The sequence below is a fragment of the Melanostigma gelatinosum genome (assembly GCF_949748355.1).
Source record: "Melanostigma gelatinosum genome assembly, chromosome: 17".
In the NCBI taxonomy this organism is placed as follows: Eukaryota; Metazoa; Chordata; class Actinopteri; order Perciformes; family Zoarcidae; genus Melanostigma; species Melanostigma gelatinosum.
The window spans coordinates 2190910-2209372 of NC_136650.1; the positions used below are offsets into that span (position 1 = coordinate 2190910).

At 43.6% G+C, this 18463-nt stretch overlaps 1 protein-coding gene across 1 annotated transcript; it reads right to left on the minus strand.

Annotated features, from left to right (window-relative positions):
* Positions 1 to 310: 310 nt before the first annotated feature.
* On the minus strand, positions 311 to 8436 carry tmem106bb (transmembrane protein 106Bb). Its single transcript, XM_079288342.1, has 8 exons — positions 8419 to 8436; positions 7227 to 7430; positions 6958 to 7021; positions 5290 to 5449; positions 4114 to 4254; positions 3994 to 4043; positions 2591 to 2644; positions 311 to 2471 (listed from the first exon to the last, which is right to left on the minus strand). The coding sequence occupies exons 2-8, from the start codon at positions 7420 to 7422 to the stop codon at positions 2333 to 2335; spliced, it is 804 nt and encodes a 267-aa protein (XP_079144468.1). The 5' UTR covers positions 7423 to 7430; positions 8419 to 8436; the 3' UTR covers positions 311 to 2332.
* Positions 8437 to 18463: the final 10027 nt, after the last annotated feature.

Sequence of the window (18463 nt, forward strand, 5' to 3'; positions counted from 1 at the left end):
AGCTCCACCTTAAATCAAGGTGGAGAAACACGTCAACGGTGATCAGGAGAAATGGAAGGCACCTGAGCTAAACGGTGCCATCGTTTAGGGTTTGTACTTATGTCAATGTGAGATTTCATTTGTTTCCCTTCTTTTTAATAAAACAAGTTTAATCTTTATAGTAGATTGATGATTTAAGAACTTAATTTCAGCATATGCCTGAAACAAAACTTGAAAAAATGAAGGGGTTTTAATACTTTGCATATATAAATACATTAAAAACAAATATATTAAAAACACAATCATGTTTCAAAACTTTATTCATGCTCTCACAAAAAAAGTCACAATGAGTAATGACCAACAAAATGTTTGAAATGACATTAGAGGTAGGAGTCTAAAATAGCTTTCCAAAAGTGAAATGTTAATATTGACTGTTAAGGTGCATGTTAGGATAAAAAAGTGTGCTTCTCTTTAAATCCCACTCCATACGAGCGTTACAGCTGTAGTCTAGCTTCCCAACCATCAGAGCTTGCAGGAATGATATTATGACGACAAGTATTTACAGGAGATGGACATAAATCATGCAACAGTCTAGATACCCACGATGTTTTTCAAATTTAAAATACAATAATTTGATACAAAACTGGATGAATTTTGGTCGAAGATGAAAATATATATATATATATATAAATTGAAAAAATACATTACGTGAAATGTTGGACAAAATATTCATTTGTCATATTTATGTGAGGTACAAAAAGGAGACCAGCATGTCTAGGAATCAGCATCATGTGCAAATCAGCTGAACTCTGATTGATCAGATGTGCAGGGTAGAGAGAGCCGAATATAATGCTTCATTCACCAAAGGTTAGAAAGATACTACAACTGCTACCAATAACAATCCTTAAAAAAAATAAACGGCCCTTCATGATCGATCAACCACAAGGCTTCGGTGGTCTGCATTGTTGCTAACGTGTTAAATACAATAAATATTCAGAAATCGGATTAAAATAGACAACTACTACTACTGTGGACTTAAATGTCAAAATCTGGACCTGAAACCATCAAAACAACACATTTAGTAACTCTTTAAGTAAATTTGACTGAGGTACAGATGAGCATAACAGAGTTAGTACAGAAATGGGTCGAGGACCCTCTAAAGTGACAAACCCTTTTATTAAAGAGCAACTGCTTGTACTTCATGCTCTTTCCACCCCCAGTGCCGCCTTAATGTCGTGCATATCTATATTGTTCTCTGTCTGAGGAGCAGTTCAGCCTGTCGCATCAGAAAGTGACTCTGAATGTCATCCTTGTGAAAAGTGGTGCTAGAAGCTTAGTGACCAAGAGGAATCTCCACTTCTTTCAATTCATTATAAAGTTTAAGACAAAAACATGTATGAACAACAAGCAATGTATAAACTATAACTATGAGCACCCGGCAACTAAGTAGGTAAGTCAGCAGATCATACAAACTCAATGCAGACAGTGCAGTCAGAGAGGAACAGTGTAAAACATGAGCCGATTTCAGAATCAGATGGCGCAGTATCTGAATGTTGTTACCATGTAATAACACCACTCTTTGTGGATCCCTCTTCATAGAGCCTAACACGCGGTGGTGGAGGAACACTGATAAAGTGTGCTATTGAAATATACTTATAAAGTGCATAATTGTTTGGTATGTAGTGAAATACCTTCATCAAGTTTTCAAATCTACAGTTATTATTTTAACAAATGTCCTTTTTGTTCCCTCCTCTTGTGTGAATCTGAGATTTTGATGGAGTGGAATATATTAATTAGTGTTGTCACAATAAGATGATGATGCCACTTCAACACTGTTGGAAAAAATCAAATCCAATACCAAATAATAAGAACTATATATTCGTCATGTGAGGCAGGAAAGAGCAGCTTTATCGAGATCCGTATTTCAGAATTATTAAAAACCTTTCTTGTAATAACGAGATACTCATCTTGCAATTATCTATGTAAACATTCATCATTAATCCATTATTATTAACATAATTGTTTTATAGTAATTGCAAGATACAGATCTTATAATTATGAGGTATGAATCTGCTAACTAGGAGACAGTACTCCTGTAACTGTTTTTGAGACACACACTATATGTGGTGACAATAAGAAACGTGTTGTGCGATAACTGTCTAGCATCTTAAAATGATTAAGCGTAATGTAAGTAATATTACTACTGTCGATTGTTTTCTCTTTGCTGAATGCTTCCAGAATAAACAACATCATTGTCTTGTCTTAGTGTGGCTTTCTTCTAGTATTTGTATTGAAGTAAATAACTGCTGCATCGTGACACTGCAGGTGGAAGAGAGGGGGGGGGGGGGGGGGGTTACTCAGCAGGATGTGGGACCCTAAACGGCTGAGTCATCCCTCTGACAGACGTGGTGTTCCCTCCACAGTCCACGTACTGGTACATCTCCTGAGACACCTGCTCCGCATGACCAAAGTATGTGGTGGTGACGGTCACTCTGCACAGAGTGGAGGGGACGAGGTGAAGCCTCTCTCTCACACACACACACACACACACACACACACACACACACAGTGAACTCACATGTTTAGAGTGCTAGAATACAACACAACTCACTGCATCATGACACCGATGTTGTGGACCTTGATGGTTTGGAGAGTGCAGTAGTCACTGGAAGATAAAACAGGTGCTGGTTAATATGTAGGGTGGACCAATGAACACATGACTTTAGATCAGGACTGAGATAGTGTGTGTTGTAATATACAGGCTATATTCTGACTCGGAGTGTGTGCCAACCACTCAGTTGAACAACGTCTCCGTCCTATAGGACAGTAAAGGGGTTTGGACTGTTGGTTGTACTCAGCTTAGAGATTTGTTTGTCGCTCCTACTCACTATTTAGAGTGCTGCTCGCTGTTTGAGAGATAAAGAGGAAGAGATGCTGGAAGCCGCTGGACTATTGCACGTAATGTTTATGTAAGTTATTCACAATAATACTTTAAATGTTATCCTTATGATTGACACTTCCAACTATTTGGTAGAGTCCTATTCGTTTCCCATGTAGCTCCAACTGCAGCAGGAAAGGTTGGCAAAAAGAATGCAAATGTACCTATTTGGTGATTCTTTAGTTTCAAAGCCAACGAAGAAGGAGCCAGAGAACGTGAACCAAGTGATTTGTAAACAAGTCAGGACTAGGGCTGGAAAGCCCACACATCTCCACTCGCATCTTAAAGAGAGTTTGTAAAAGCAGAAGAGTGGAACCCAGACTTTATGTGGTTTTACAGGTTCACACTCTAGATGATGGGCTGGTCCTGTCGTGCAAAAGGCCAACATGAAATAGAGACACTATTTCTAAATGATGGCAAACATCTTTGACGGATTAGCTAATAGCGGTGTAGCGGGACACAGCAGTCACATCCTGGTTTAGGAGTCACGGTGCAACTTCAGTTAATTTACATAGAACACATGGCAGACACACTCCTGCTGCAGGGGACCTCGGTGAACGAGCATCATTCTCACACGAAGGAACATCTCAAGCACTTGTGTATTACACTGTAGCAACGCTGGACAAAACACTTTCCCAAAAGGCAACAGGTCACAACAGGCTAGAAAACTGAAAACAGACAATATGAAATAAATACAATGATAGAAATAAAGCTTGTGCATTAGGAGTGTTCGGTGGAGCTCCACCGTGGCTATCTGCCAATGTAAATGACAAGTACTTCAGTAATCATTTATCCCGGTCTGCTTCTCTCTCTCTCTGTCGCTCTAACACACATTAGGCTACTCTTATACCAACGATATAATATGCAAACGTGTAAACTGCACTAAAAGCCGGCCTTAAACTATAAACCAAAGTCTCTCCAGCTATATTTGTATTTGCTGTATATATTGTTTTATTTTATTTCTATTATAATTAAAATATTTGTATACGTTCTGTTTCTGTAGTGTGAATTGACATGTCATTGTGCAACCCTGTGTTGTAAAATGACATGTAAAGGAACCTTGTAGCAGTACTTACTACATGTAGTTCATCTCATCTGCAATGGTGGTGGAGACCATGTAGTCTACCTGCAAACAGAAATGGAGTGAGAGTTGTGTCCATCCAGAGGAATGGTGAAGTGATGACCAGACACTGTACCTGCTTCATGTCCAGAGGACTGATGGCAGTCATGTTGCTGATGCGAGATTTACCGATCACCGTTTTGGCAAACTGCACCTGAGCTGTGATGTTGGCCACCTCCACTGAGTAGTAGTTGTTGTTGGTGATGTTGAGAGTGTTCTGCAGGAGAACCAACATTGAGTTTATGAGTATTGATACGTTTTATACTTCTAGCAGTGATTTCTTGCAACTGGACAAACACAAGACCTTGGTTTTAATGATCAGAGAGAGATGCTGTGCACCAAATTTAAATATGGCTCAAAATGCTAAACTTCAAGTAAAGAAATGTTAAATCTTGCTAGAAGAGCTGAGGGCATACCTGTCTGTAAAGACCTTTAAAAGAGATCTTAACACACATATATATATATGTTCATCTTTTTTCTGTGTTATGTTCATTGCGTTGGTGTATTTCTATTGTATTGTTAAGAACCTTGTATTGCAACTTTACACAAAAGACACGACATAAATCAATAAAGTTGAATCATTTCTGTTGACAAACGGGTCTCTTTTAATGTTTGATGAAGTATGTCATACAATCTGAAAGCTAAACTAGTGTTGAATGAAACAACCTGAAATTAATATCATAATTCATTAAAATCACGATGAAAATATAAAATCTGTTTTACATCTCTCGCAACTACCAAGTCAGCTTAAAGCACATTTCGACATGACAGACATGGTTTCTGTATTATTAGCTATTTCTCCATGTTTTCATTATAAGAATGCTGATGTCACCTCTGATGTTAGGAATACGCCCACATAAAGGAGGTAAGCACTGACTGAAAGTTTGAGTTATACGTGTTGTTTTACTTTCAGATCAATTCTGGAAACATTAAGTTAATAGCCGGCCCTAGTGAGCCCTTTAATCCAATCATTGTGCATTTAATGATCCTCAGCAGACTGCACCGTTTATCCTGTGACATCGAAACTATCTGCACCTATAACCAAACAACCAGGTTATTAACCCTTTATCTGCAAGGGGGCAGCAGAGATAACTTTGGAAATGACGCTCTTGTGTGTGGAGGGTTTTCAACAATGGATACTTCAGATGGATGTCTAATGCATTCTCTGTCCTTATTGTATTTGCTGTTTGTATTGATCACCACTACTCATGATTTACACTAGTGCTGTTGGATGACTTGAGATGAAGCTCACCGTGATGTTGAGATAGACGCTGCGTTTCTCTTGGTCGTAGCTGACAAAAACAGATTTCACTCCGACGTAGGACACATCGATGGAGCGAGGGAAGAGGAAGAACACAGCCAGACTGGACAGCAACAGGCAGACCACCACTGACGCTGACACATACAACTTCCTGAGGACAAGACAATCACGGGATTCATTACTAAAACACACAACTACACGATGTAACAGAGCTTTATCCATACTTGAATATCCTAATCTAATTAGAGAATATTGGTGCTCTGTCACATCACGCTACAGATGAATGGGATTGTTTACAGCAGCATAAATCACTCTTTTATCATCCATCTTGACAACCAGGTAAAGAGTGGAACCTCTTCACATGAATGCTGATCGACAGCAGTGTGCGCTGGGATGTCATGGACTGACCAATGCAGTGCTTTGCTCAATGATGTCACTTTGCGTTGCAGAAAATGATGAGCCAGGTTGAATTTACAGTGTTGCCAGGTATTACCCAGAGCCCTACGCATCAACACAGAGGGGGCTGGGTTTTTAAATGGGAAGAAGTTTCTGCTTCAAGTTATGAACAGACAATACTATTTGAAACCTTGGCTAGTGGGAAACAGTAAGTGGATTAATTAGGAGTCATGTGGTTATATCAAAAACGACTTCACGATGTAGTGGCTAAGAAGCTCAGCATTAAAGGACGATTTGTGAAATTCTTCCTTTCTTAAGAGGGAGATGAGAAGATGGTTGTGAATCTTTCGTCTGTGTGTTCAGTATGGAGCTGGAGTCAGGGCATAGATAGCCTAGCTTAGCATAAAGACTGGAAGCAGAGGGGAACAGCTAGCCTGGTTCTGTGTAAGTTCAGAAATACACCTCTCAACACTTCTATAGCTCACTAACAATACACCGCATCTGGTTTCTTTAATAGATACAATACAATAAATGTGAATGTGTCAGTTACATGCTTGAATTAATTAATGTTGAATACATCCGGTGCAGTGACTGTGAGCGGCTTCTTGGAGTCTTGTTGACACAGTGAGGTTGCCAGGTTTGGTATACTGCACAAACTTTCATGTATCGAGAGGAAATTGAAAAGCCTTTTTTTAAATGTGTTGTTTCGTTTCCCATTAATTCTTTCTTCCGCTCCTCGTTAAAAAAAAAAAAAATCCGTGTAGTTTATTGAATGACAATGCATCTAAATTTAGAATGGCAGTATAACATCGTACTTGAGAGCTGGACAGTTATCTGAGAACAATGCACACACTCCAGACAATCACTATATGTTTTGTATATTAAAAAAAGGTTACTACGCCAAAACACATGTTTGAGTATGATAGCTAAACTATGTGTGTGTGTATTTAATTCAACGTTACATACACATGCAAATCCTGAAAGATGTAAAGTTGTAACTGAACCAAGTCAGTGGCTCTGTGTAACAGTGCTGAGGAGACACACGGATAACAGGACACACACACACACACACACACACACAACAGGACACACAGACAACAGGACACACACACACAGACAACAGGACACACACAGACAACAGGACACACACAGACAACAGGACACACACAGATAACAGGACACACACAGATAACACACAGACAACAGGACACACACAGATAACAGGACACACAGATAACAGGACACACACATAACAGCACTCACGTCCTCCTGGGTCGCAGCCTTTGGTCACTGTATGGAATCAATGCCACAAGTTGATTTTCTTGCCCTGAAACACAGGCAACAATCAATGATGAGTCACTGAACTGTTTTGGAAACGAAGTCTGTGGTGCAATGAAAGCCTTTTGTACGTCATCCCCCTGCTTTACTGAAGGATTACCACTGGATACTGTAAAATCATACGACTATGGAAGACAGACAGCTAACTAACATTTAGACTACCCCCACCCTGACTGTGTACACAGTAGTGTTACCTCTGGGGATCCTCCCGGTGCCCTGACATGTGGGACATGTCACACTGTCGCGTCCTGTGAACTCCACATAAGGAAACTGGGAGACGTCTCCACCCTTTCCGTCCTCAGTCTGAGAGTCCTCCAGAGGAGAGGTGAGGCTCTCCTGGCCGTCATCCTGGCCCGTCTGCTTAGTGAGGTGGGAAAAAGACTTTCCCATAGTCACACCTGGAAAACACAGGAACAGTCTGTGATTCACACTGTCAGCTGGGTCTGTTCACAGTCCATCCATACCCGAGTTCAATGATTGACTCATAGCTATGGAACCAATGGAAAGCAGTGTTAAATGAGTCAACAGTGATAGGAGAGCAGAGCTGCTATGATTAGTCAACTAATCAATTAGTGGATCAATAGATAATGAATCGGCAACAAAAGTATTTGGTTCCAGCTTCTCAAATGTAAATGTAGCTGGTTTTCGGAGACATTTATGACTGTTGGTCGTATAAAATAAGAGCTCTGAAGACAGCAGCTTGGGCTATGGGGCACTGGGATGGACGTTATCGTCTCTGCTGCTTGAATATAGGGGACACGCTGATTCTTATTTCTCAGTCAGAAAATTCTCACTCAGCTCTGTCAATCCAATCATTTAAGAAATATTTCACGTTTCCCTTCCAATTGTCTGCAAAAAGTTCTGTTTTGATTGTCAAAAGGCTCAGATAATATAACAGACGTGTCAACTGTCAGTCATAACGTTACCTTCTTAAATGATAACGCTAATGGCTGGTAGAATATCTGCTGGTTGAGACGGGCATTACGCTAACGCTAATAGTGCTAACGTTTAGGCCTGTGAACTTTAAGTTAGAGCGAAGGCAGTTAACATTAGTAATATATTGGCAGGGGAGAAGTTACTGTCAATGTCGATGTAACGTTAGCTAACGACATTATACAATCAACTGAAGTGAACAAGTAAGCTGTCAAAATACCTCCGTAAAAGAAAACCCCACCAGAGTAACAGTTAGCATGTTAGCTAGCTACAATTGCCAAGGCTGACGTCTAACAAATTCCAAAATGAACCTTAGCCGTGGCCAATGCTGCCATAGCTTACTCACCGAGCGACTTTAATGTCTAACACGCTCTATCCATCAGAGGTTAATATGCGAAACACCGTCATAGCACGTAAATTCACTGAAATAAGGTCAGAGAGAATTAACGCTACCTGAATGCGACCTGCTGCTGCTGCTGCTGGTTCATGCACTTTGTTTATCCTCTTAAAAACAGATATGCGCGCATGTGATACATTCACAACCGTGGGAACAGTCAGTTTCAAGCTTAGAAGTACGATCACGTCATGATGACATCTATTAAGATCCCTTATGGAGCAATAACAGACACAAAATGATTAGGCTACTTAACTGCTGTGTTTTTGTCGAAACGGGAACACACCACACCTACTTGCAACCACAAGGTCTGATTTAACAGCATCAATCAAACTAGTTTATATTTAACAAACTGCAGTGTACTGGCATATGTTTTTTAAACGTTGGGCTTACCCTCTCCTGCAGCCAAAGAAGATGCATATGTCTCTATGTACAAAGAAAGGGTAAGGCCATGTCACAGCAACATCTATCTACCTTCTATTACCAGTAGGCTAAACGTGCCGGCCTCACCTGTACATTTGCAATGTCATCTGAATATTGCTCATGTTATTATCCCTTGTTCTTATTATTTAGCTTTCTTCCAGACATTAGGGTCAAATGAATGCTTTCTGGGTGAATAATATGGCAGTGATCTAAGAGCATTTTCAAGGACGAGTTTTGACCCTGAGTCAAAAATCAATGTCATTTTTGTCAACGCTGAAGGAGTTGGAGAAGGGGCCGTAGATGAGGGGCGTCCCACAAGGGACTTTTGTACTCTATAGGGTCTATCATCTGTATAATTGGCTGAGGAACTTGCAAGCTTTTCAACCTATTACAGTCGGGTGATGCTTATCATGTTAGCAGATTCATACTCAGTGTTGAGCTGTTTGGGGAGTGTCCTGCAGCAGTATTAAAGAACTGCATCCCAGGTAGTAGCCCTGGCTTCTCGAAGCCAATGCTGACGGTGAGCGTTTGAACTGTGGGCAGAATGTAGCGTGGGTTTGTTTGTCTCTGAACTTGAAATAGCGAGTTGTAGTTAAGATATGAACCTGAAACTGAGTTACAATAATGCAGAGCTGTGTCTTTGTTCGACTAGGTAAGGCAAGCTTTCTTGCATTTTAAGTTGAAACAAGTGACGAGTTCAATCAACTATGAGAACAGAAAAATACTTTGAGACAATTAGACCATTGTAGTTAAATCAACTTTGGAACTTTGAGTTTAAACAAAGGTAATCCTCAAGCTGAGTTAACTTGCATTTTGCATGAAAACCAGTCATGACAAAATGTGGAACCTGTAAATGCAACTAACAGACACAAACAACACAGAATAGACCAAAATAAAAAGACTGAGGTGCACAAACGTTTATGTCCGTCTTGGGGTTCTAGTTGCCCATGTGGTTGCATGTGCTTTGTTAAGTGTGGAGGTCTTACTTAAAGACTACAGGAGTGGGCTGAGATTGGTGTAGCAATGGTGACCCCCTCCTCCTCTGACTACAGCGAGGGAAACGTACTGTGGGAGGTGACCAAACTAAATTGTATTAATCGTTCTCTATTGTGCTTACTGATTTCACAGCTTTAACAAAATAGAAGCCTTTATAGGCAATTTCTAATCTCAATACTGACAAAAAAAACCTGTGAAATAAAAGGTCATTTAACTTTTGTGTGCTGGCAACAGCAACTTGTAACAATGTGAAGGATGATGCTGATTTCAGACAGAACTGTCACCTTGTTACACTCTGGAGTGGGCGGATTCAAAGGTCTGGACCCAGGCAAGGATGATGGCAGAGCTTGCTCTGAAAACTCTTGCTGGTGTTTCTTCTGTATGTGCTTTGGTAAATAATTCCGTGGTGGTGCACTTTCTGTGAGGATATTGAGCATCAGCCAGAACTTTTTGAAACGAGCAGATACATATTGACAGCAGCAAACATCAGTGATGCAATGGATGCTGTTTGACATGCAGTAAAACAAAACCAGTATCGATAGAAAGTTAGTCTTTGACGGTGAAATAAAAGGTTCATAAAAGACAACAGTGAAAGTATAACAACGTCAAAAGAAGATAGTGACAATTAAAACCAGTTGGTTATAATATGTTGTTCATGAATGATGATAATAATAGTTAGTATCATTATTTTGTACTGAGTTCTCTTATTACAGTGTGAGTCGTGTATATTTTGGATTCTATTTATTTCAAAAAAATAATTGCTCAAATTTGAACCTGTTAACTGGTTAGCCAAAAAAGTGAAAAATTGTAAATCACACTGTTGATAATTGCTTCAATTAGAGCACAATCTGCTCTCTTGAAAAGTATAACCCAGTGAGTATCAATAATGCTTTCCATGGAGTCTTGTTAGGCTTTTCAGATTTATTGCTTATTTCTCAATCACAGCACTGCAAATTAGGATTTTTAGACTTTTGGTCAGAGTTAGTAAGAAGTTAGAAAATGTATGAGAATGGGTGCTCGATTAAAATCAGGTATTACTAGTTTTTGCCCTACATGTCAAAAGTGATTACAAATGCATCTCAGCAACTAATATGTCTTTTTTTATGTTGTTCTTCAAAACGTTAGAATGCCGTTTACTATAATTCCTTAGAAAGCACCAATGATATCCTGTCAAAAGGAAACCATTTGGGCACAAGTCTACTTTATGATAGTAAAATAATAATAATAAATACATTTTCTATAGCGCTTTTCAAAATACCCAAAGACGCTTTACAAGGCACAGAACAAACTAAATAAACTGGAAATGGTTGATGTGCAAACAGAAAGTAAGATTGTAGTCACTTATGAGAAATTATTTCTTAAACTTGCAGTTAGCTAAGGGCACAGTCCGTCTTTGCTGTCTTGTAACACATAATACAACTTCAGTTTCATTCTAACTGTCACATACTCCTGAAGCCTCCACCTCTCCTGTCATTGTGCATGCTGCAGCGGACCTGTAGATGGTGCTGCAGGTTGTGTGTTCTGCTGTGTCAGGGTCTGTTAACAAAAGGGAAGGTTGGAAAACTAAATGGCATTAATAGATCCTCAGTGTGATCATGCTTGAAAAGTAATAGCATATCAATGACAAGTAATCCCAATAATATTACACTGCATTCATAATGAAAAAAGATATCAAATATGTGTCATTTATTCCTTTCCTCAGCCGTAGCTGATGTGTTACCCTATTGATGCTCATTCTGCTTTGTGTTCTGGCATTGTAATAATAAAGAGGCAGCGGCAGTGCTGGCTCATTTGTTCTTTCATAAAGATCTGGAAATATGGATTGAAGCACAATATTTTGTTTGACAAAACATTTTATGAATTTTTAAAACAATTAGCTATACCTTAAAAACATTTTAATAGAATTTTGGACTGAGCACTAAGATCCATTTAGAGAGAATTCCCTCATCAAAGCTCCAGAACATCACAGTAATGTCGAACTTATTCTATGATTTAGTTCCATATATATTGAAGTAGCCAACAGTTGTATTAACTGGCTGTCAAATCAAATAAAGAAAGTTCAATTAAATATCATAATAAAAAATATCAAATACATATTTGTCAGTTTTCAAATTAAACTGGATATAAATAATACATTATCTAATAATAAATAAATGTTTCTCATTTCAAGTACAATATACAATAATGTCTGGATTAAAGAATAACTGACATAACAGAAAGCTTTTGAAAAATGTATATCTTAAAAAATGAATACAACTGAATAGTCCTGCAGCTTTAAACTCAGTTCATTCAGGTGTGAAGTGATGTCAATCAAAACAGCAAAGATATTATATTCTTGTCATTTTCTAAAAAGATAAATCAGTGTATGGACTTTATCTGTGGTTACTAAACCACTATCGTTCCACATTCCACATTCGTTCCATATTGATTAAACATTTTGTTATATAATTCATACACTTTATCACTTGATTACACTTTATTCTGAGTATATGCTTTGTGCTTTTATATCCTGACTCTCCCTTGAATGTGCCAGCATGTTACCGAGGCAGCTCTGTGGGCTCAACTCTTCTTGACACCCCCTTCATGAGGTCTCAGGCTGCCGCATTGTGCCCCAAGTAATCCTCTAGGAACTCATCGTCGTCCTCGGCGGTGATGATGAGAATGTCGTCTTCCGGTGATGATGGCTCTGATCCTTGTTTCCAGCTGTCGATCACCACCAGGCCATCCAGGCCTGGTGGCTGGAAATCCAGGAGTGCGTCGTCATCTTTGGCATCCTTCAGCTGCTCGTCCAGGCTCAGTACTAGGGCTATCACATTCTGGTCCAGAATGCTGTCTGGGGAGAGGGAAGCTGGGGTAGGGACTGGGCTGGTTGATGCTTCGTCCTCGGTCCCGCGATAAACCGCTAATCCTTCAGGGATAACCTCCACCAGCTCACCGCAATCCTCGTCGTATCCCCACATCCCCATCAGATTTGGTATTATTCCTACGGTCTCCGTCTGGCTGCCCATGTCTCGGTGTTCCACACTCGTGCTGCTTGCTGCGTCGTTATCTTCTTCTGGAGTTGGTACGCGGTACAGCACCGCGGGCAGGCGTGGTCCAATGACGACGAAGCAGCCATCGGTGAGGTGGGTGGTGGACACTCGGGTGCCATCAGGGTACGCCCATATTTTTGTATATACTGGGCAGTATATACCATCAGTGTAGAGCAGGACCCCTGGTGAGGTTCTCTCAGCGGAACTCCACACGTTTTTGCCTTTATCTCTACTTCCATACAGTCGACCACATTCATTGCAGGTATATAAGGGGTACGTCCCTTGCAGAAGATGCCGCTGGCTGCTCCTATCGGGAATTGCCCCAGGTAGCACTGGGTGCACCATAGGGCCTGGGTTACCTCCCACAGGTGCCATATCCGCTCCGGGGGGATCCCACAGCAGATACAGCGGGCATCCTCCTGAATGATGTTGAACACAAAGACTTCATTAATTATTACATTTTCAGCGCGTTTTTTTTTTTACAAGCCAAGCTTAGCAAGCAGGGGGTGGTCTTATTTTCATTCTTTTTTAAGGCCCCCTCTTAGCATTGGAGCGCTTTGTAGAGCGCCTTTCAGCCAGAGAATGCAGCCATGGACACGCCAACACCATTGGAGGAGGTGTTAGGCCTGGGCTTGTAGGCCCATCCCTTCTTGGAAACAGAGGCTCATACATCATGAGCCAAGCTGCTATCCCGATCGATGATTCAGAACCCGCCCAGTAGAGTCCTGTTAGTTCAATCCAACTGCACTTGTGTTCTCGTCGGCCGCTCCCGCAACTCAGCCAGTGTTCTTCTGGCTCGTAGCATGTTCCGTTCCCATAGAGGCGGTTAGCCCCTACCCATTCAAATCCTTTGTCTTCTTTACCCTCGCAGAGGCTTTTCCTGAAGGCGTGGCCCTCAGCTAGAAAGACTGTAGGGTCGGTTACTGGGGGAATGATTTGGCCGTTCACATTTACTCTGTCTTTCATGCGATGGCCCAGGATTAAGTTGGTACAGCTGCTGGTTAGAGGCCCTTATCGTCTCCATTTCTTGTCTTTATCCTTCACCCAGGTTACTTCTTGCACGTGGGTTTCATATTCTGCTCCATAGTGTGTCTGGCAATGGTCTTTCCATCCTGGCACAGTCTCACAATGTCCCCCGGCCAGGCTGATGTTGCAGGTCGTGTTTCCTCGGTTGCATTCCATCTTCCAGGGCTGCGGGCCTATATATGGTTCTGGTCGGCTCCAAACCCCAGGCCAGATGTCTCTTTCTTTCGAGTATACTGTGGCCAGGTACTGATACTTCACCCAGTAGTTTGTGGTTTGAGTTAGACATGGCACCACCCATTCTAACACTTCATCCTTCTGTAGGCCCCACCAGGTTGAGCTGTCGTCCCTGGTGTGGGCCTCTTTCCATGCCTGCAGGGTTCCTTTGATCGTCTGATTCGTTGTCAGGCCTGTGCAGTCATATAGCCACGTTCCCCAAGCCCGGTACCACTCTTGTCAGAGTGTGCATCTCGGGGAGGCGCCGTCGGCTAGATACTCTGTTCCATTCAGAGCGTTGAACATTTTGGTGGTCACACAAGTGTCAATTTTTTGGAAATCCCCTCTTGGGGCTGTCATTAAATCCTCGGGTTTCGGCAGCTTTTGTACATACATGTCGGTTGTCCTTGGTCCCAAAAGGCCGTGGCTGGCTCTAGAGTATCCCTCCGTGAAGGCCCCTTTGAAATGCTTTAGCGGGGTTATCCATATACATGGCAGGGTGTTGTTGAGCCACTCCTCGTGCTGGGCATTAGGTAGGGGTAGATAGATGTTCTTATGAGCCTGATACTGCGGTTTGTTAACCGGAGTTATTACGAAGTAATTCTGACCTTCGCAATAAAAGAACACATTCCAGAAGCACTTATCTAGCAGAGGGAGCTTGTTTGTTTTACAATGCTTCGTCCATTTCCTGCTCCTATTTCTCCGAAGACTGTCACTCGGCTTGAATCGTGGCGGCGGCTGCCCTTCTTTGTCATCTTGAGCCGTAGGTTGTACTTCCTCTTCTTCCTCCTGCGTGACATTCACGGCTCGGCTGGTGATGTTGTTCTGCTGGTAGTTGGTGGTGTTACCTAGTGGCCTCACTTTAACTTTAAACCACCGTGGTTTACGTCGCGGTAGTGTGACCTCACAGGTGAGATTGTAGTGTCCCCAGAACATTCCCTCTGCCGGTAAAATCGCCAAACACGTATCATTGCGGTGGCTCGCTGCATATGTTACCTCGGGTTTCCAGTATCCCTCGTTCCCTTGCTCTGCCCATGAGACACATGCCCATGAACAGTACCAGCCTGGGACACCGTTTTCGGGGTAGATCCAATTACACTGTGCCCTTTTTTCTTCTTCTGCTTTCTTCATCCTTATCGTAATCTTCATCTCCGCTCCCAGCGTAGATACGTCATCTATCCTCCATGTCGAATTCTCTATTACTCTCTGGAATTCACCTGCCCAGTCTGTTTCTTCACCCGTGTCGTTGATTTTCTGTTCCCAGATAGTCATCCACGCGATGATGGTAGCTGTCAGGTTCGGTGCCGTCCCACCCCCTTCTTGGACTTGACTGGTTGCGTTAGACCCAACCTCAAGGTCCAACTGGGACGAGGTGCTCCTCCATCCAGTGAGTTGGGAGAGAACGATCGTTCCAGATTCAACTGTCCAGCATGTCTGGTCGAACCTCTTTGTGGTAGTGTGGGACGCCCTTACATGAGCGAGGGCCCATGGGACACTACCATAGTAGTACAGTATAGCCAGGACGATGCTCAGTCCTGTTAGTACTGTTACTACTTTAACCGTTAAGCATATCCATAGTCGTTTTCCATTCCTTGGTCGTTCACTTGATTGGTCCAGTCGCTTGCCTTGTCGTTTTAATGATGTGGGGGTAAAGTTTGAGGAGCGCCTAAATTCTTGAACCCTCCCATGTAGAAGTGGGAGATCCATGGTGCGCGACTCTGCAGTGTGATGACTGGTAGCACCGGGTCCGGAGGTGGAGCGGTACAGCCGGAGCTGAGGCTCGGGGGAGAGTCAGGATCGTACTGAACAATCTTGCCCTTCAGGAGCTGGTGATATAGTACCGATGGGTGTCGGCCAATGCAGAAGTCTAGCCCCCTCCACACCCACTTGTAATAGGTGACTACCAACGAGAAGGGGCGTGGGAGGGGTCCAATGCAATCTCCGTCTGCGTCAGCACGTAACCCAAGCCATGCGTACGCCTCCCTGTCCTCCGGGCTGGCAAGGTTCCGGACTTGAGCGAGAGCTGCGTATAATGGCTGGCCGTCCTCCATCTGGAGCTCCGTCACTTTCGCCCACAAATCTGAGCGATTCACCTGCGCGTGCATCCAATTCCGCGATTTGGTAGGAGGCAAATCCCTCATGCGCAGGCCCGGGTCCGGGTTCGGTGGGCCTAGGCTCGGCAGGTGGTAACTCACCGTACGCAACTGTATGTCTTGGTTCTCAATTACACAGCGCTCTCTGTTTTTCACGTGGAGCGCTGTGCGGCGCTGCATGACCGGGCTGGTGGTCCAGATCAGATTCTCACCCAGCCAAAGATCAACATATTCGTCTTGCAAATAATCAGCATCGTTAGGACCCCACCGCAACTTCAGCGTTGTGCCTTTCACGTTGATGAAAGCGGTATTCAGGATCCAGGGTGACAGGTCAGGACAACAGAGGACCGGCTGCATCATCCATGGAGATGTCCACCGGACCATGGCTCTGTCATACTGGAGATCCCATCCTGTGCGAAAAGTTGTCTGTAAATCCACCTTCCCAGATACAGTCAGGTCCGGGGAGAGCTTATATTCGCCATTGCTGCAGAAATAAGCGCCGGATCCACAGAATCCTTTTCGGTATGCAAAATCTCTTAGGGGTCTGTCTAAATAGACTCTTTCATTCGGCAATTGCAGATATGGCCTTTTTCGTGCTCGGAGAGACGGAGAGACTCTTTTTCGTTTCCGCCCTTCTTTATTTGGTTGGTTTGGCAGCGACATGTTGACAATCAAGTTCCGTTTTTCTAGCAACTATGCCTCTTAAGCGCTGCTACTGCGAGTCTTTCCACCCCGCTGCAGTTTGCGGAATGACTTCCGTGCACAAGCGGTTAAACCCCTTGCATCTGCGCGTGGGTCTGGAGGAGGAACCGCCTCATCCGCTCTGGTCAGCTCCACCCCAACGGAGTATACACCGTCGAATGGGACCATCACGGTCCTCAGCGTCACCATGACGCGCATTGTGCGGGCCTCCCATGTAGGCGTTGCCGCACTGGCCGCCCAAGAGCCCGGTAGTTGCATAACACTGTCTCTCCGCCACCCCTCTGGGGTGACCGTGAAAATCGTACTCTTCTCCTTTGTCCTGGCGCCGGTGTGGTGGAAGGCGTCCAGATCCGTGATGGTATACCGGAGATTCGTGCCTCGAGCACCAGCCTCTGTGGGCACCGGGGCAAGCTCACGTCAGGATCACAATACACATCTTCGATTAACAGGCGCCAGGTCGTAAGTTCCCAGGGCCCCAGCCACCCCTCACGCGTTGCCATTTCTAAGCGGCAATCTGGTAAGTTTGCTGCGGTGGCTGCGTACCCCGGTGCATCAGGGTTGCGGAAGACCCGGAAGGCCGCTGGGATCTGTACGGAAGCAAGGGGCGGGTAGGTAACCTCGGCCTGAGCTGGGCTGTATGGCCAGTTCCTTTGCACCAACTCCCTCCAAGATCCCCTGGGGCCAGCAATCCGGTTTCCACCTGCTTCTTGTGGGTCGCCGTCGAGTGGACTCATAGATGGTGCCGAGGGTTCCCCAGTCTCCTCGTTGTGAGACATGTCAACAGGAGCGGCAGCACCTTCACCTTCCCATGAGGCGGTTGCCAGGGTTTGTATTGGCTGAAGAAACTTTCTCACCTGCCATCCCTCGGCTGTTCCAGCTTGCACCATCAGTCCATTTTGCTGGAGTACGGAGCAAGACGCACAGAGGTGCAGCCTGTGTCCATCCCATTGGCAGACACAGTCCTTAAGGTTCAGCTTCGTCCCCCGTAGATCCCACTGGATGATGAAGAGCAACCTTTGTGACATCTCTATACGGCATAAACCGCATACATATGCATAACCTTCACTGGTTTGTGGGTCATACTGTTAAATTCTTTTCTTCTTCCTGTGACCCGGAGTGGTTTCTTGTTTCCGGGTCCCTGCCATGTGAGGTCTAGGGTGGTCGGCAGCAGGCAGACCACACAATCGTTCTTGATTTCTCTCCATGTCAATACTTCTTTCTCTTCTGAGAGAAATCCTTTCTTTGCATATCCTAACTTCTTCAGGGCTCTTCCTGCCCAGAGCCCCGTAGTACTCCTTCGCATGTTAACCACCCCTTTGACATTGGCCACTCTGACAAAGGGTGGTAAAGCTTGTATGTTAGTGGCCATTCTTGAGTTCCTGGTTGTCTCCTAGTACGGAACTGGCTTCAGCTGCCTCCTTGGATTCCTTTCTTCTTAAGTTGAACAGTATTACTGTCCAATATCTTGACAACTATGTCGGATTTATCGTACTTGGCTTTGACTGCAGAGTTAGAAGCACCGACCTGAGCCTTGATCCAGACGTGCTGTCCTACTCGAAGTGGCACCTTTTGCTCAAGCTTGGGCTCTTTATCTTCTGAGCCCCGCCCCACTTCTTGTG

Coding starts and splice junctions, on each gene's coding strand:
- tmem106bb (XM_079288342.1), bottom strand. CDS start 7,422: ATGGGAAAGTCTTTTTCCCACCTCACTAAGCAGACGGGCCAGGATGAC. Junction 7,022..7,226: donor CACCGGGAGGATCCCCAGAG/GTAACACTACTG, acceptor CCTGTGTTTCAG/GGCAAGAAAATCAACTTGTG. Junction 4,255..5,289: donor GCGTCTATCTCAACATCACG/GTGAGCTTCATC, acceptor GTTCTCCTGCAG/AACACTCTCAACATCACCAA.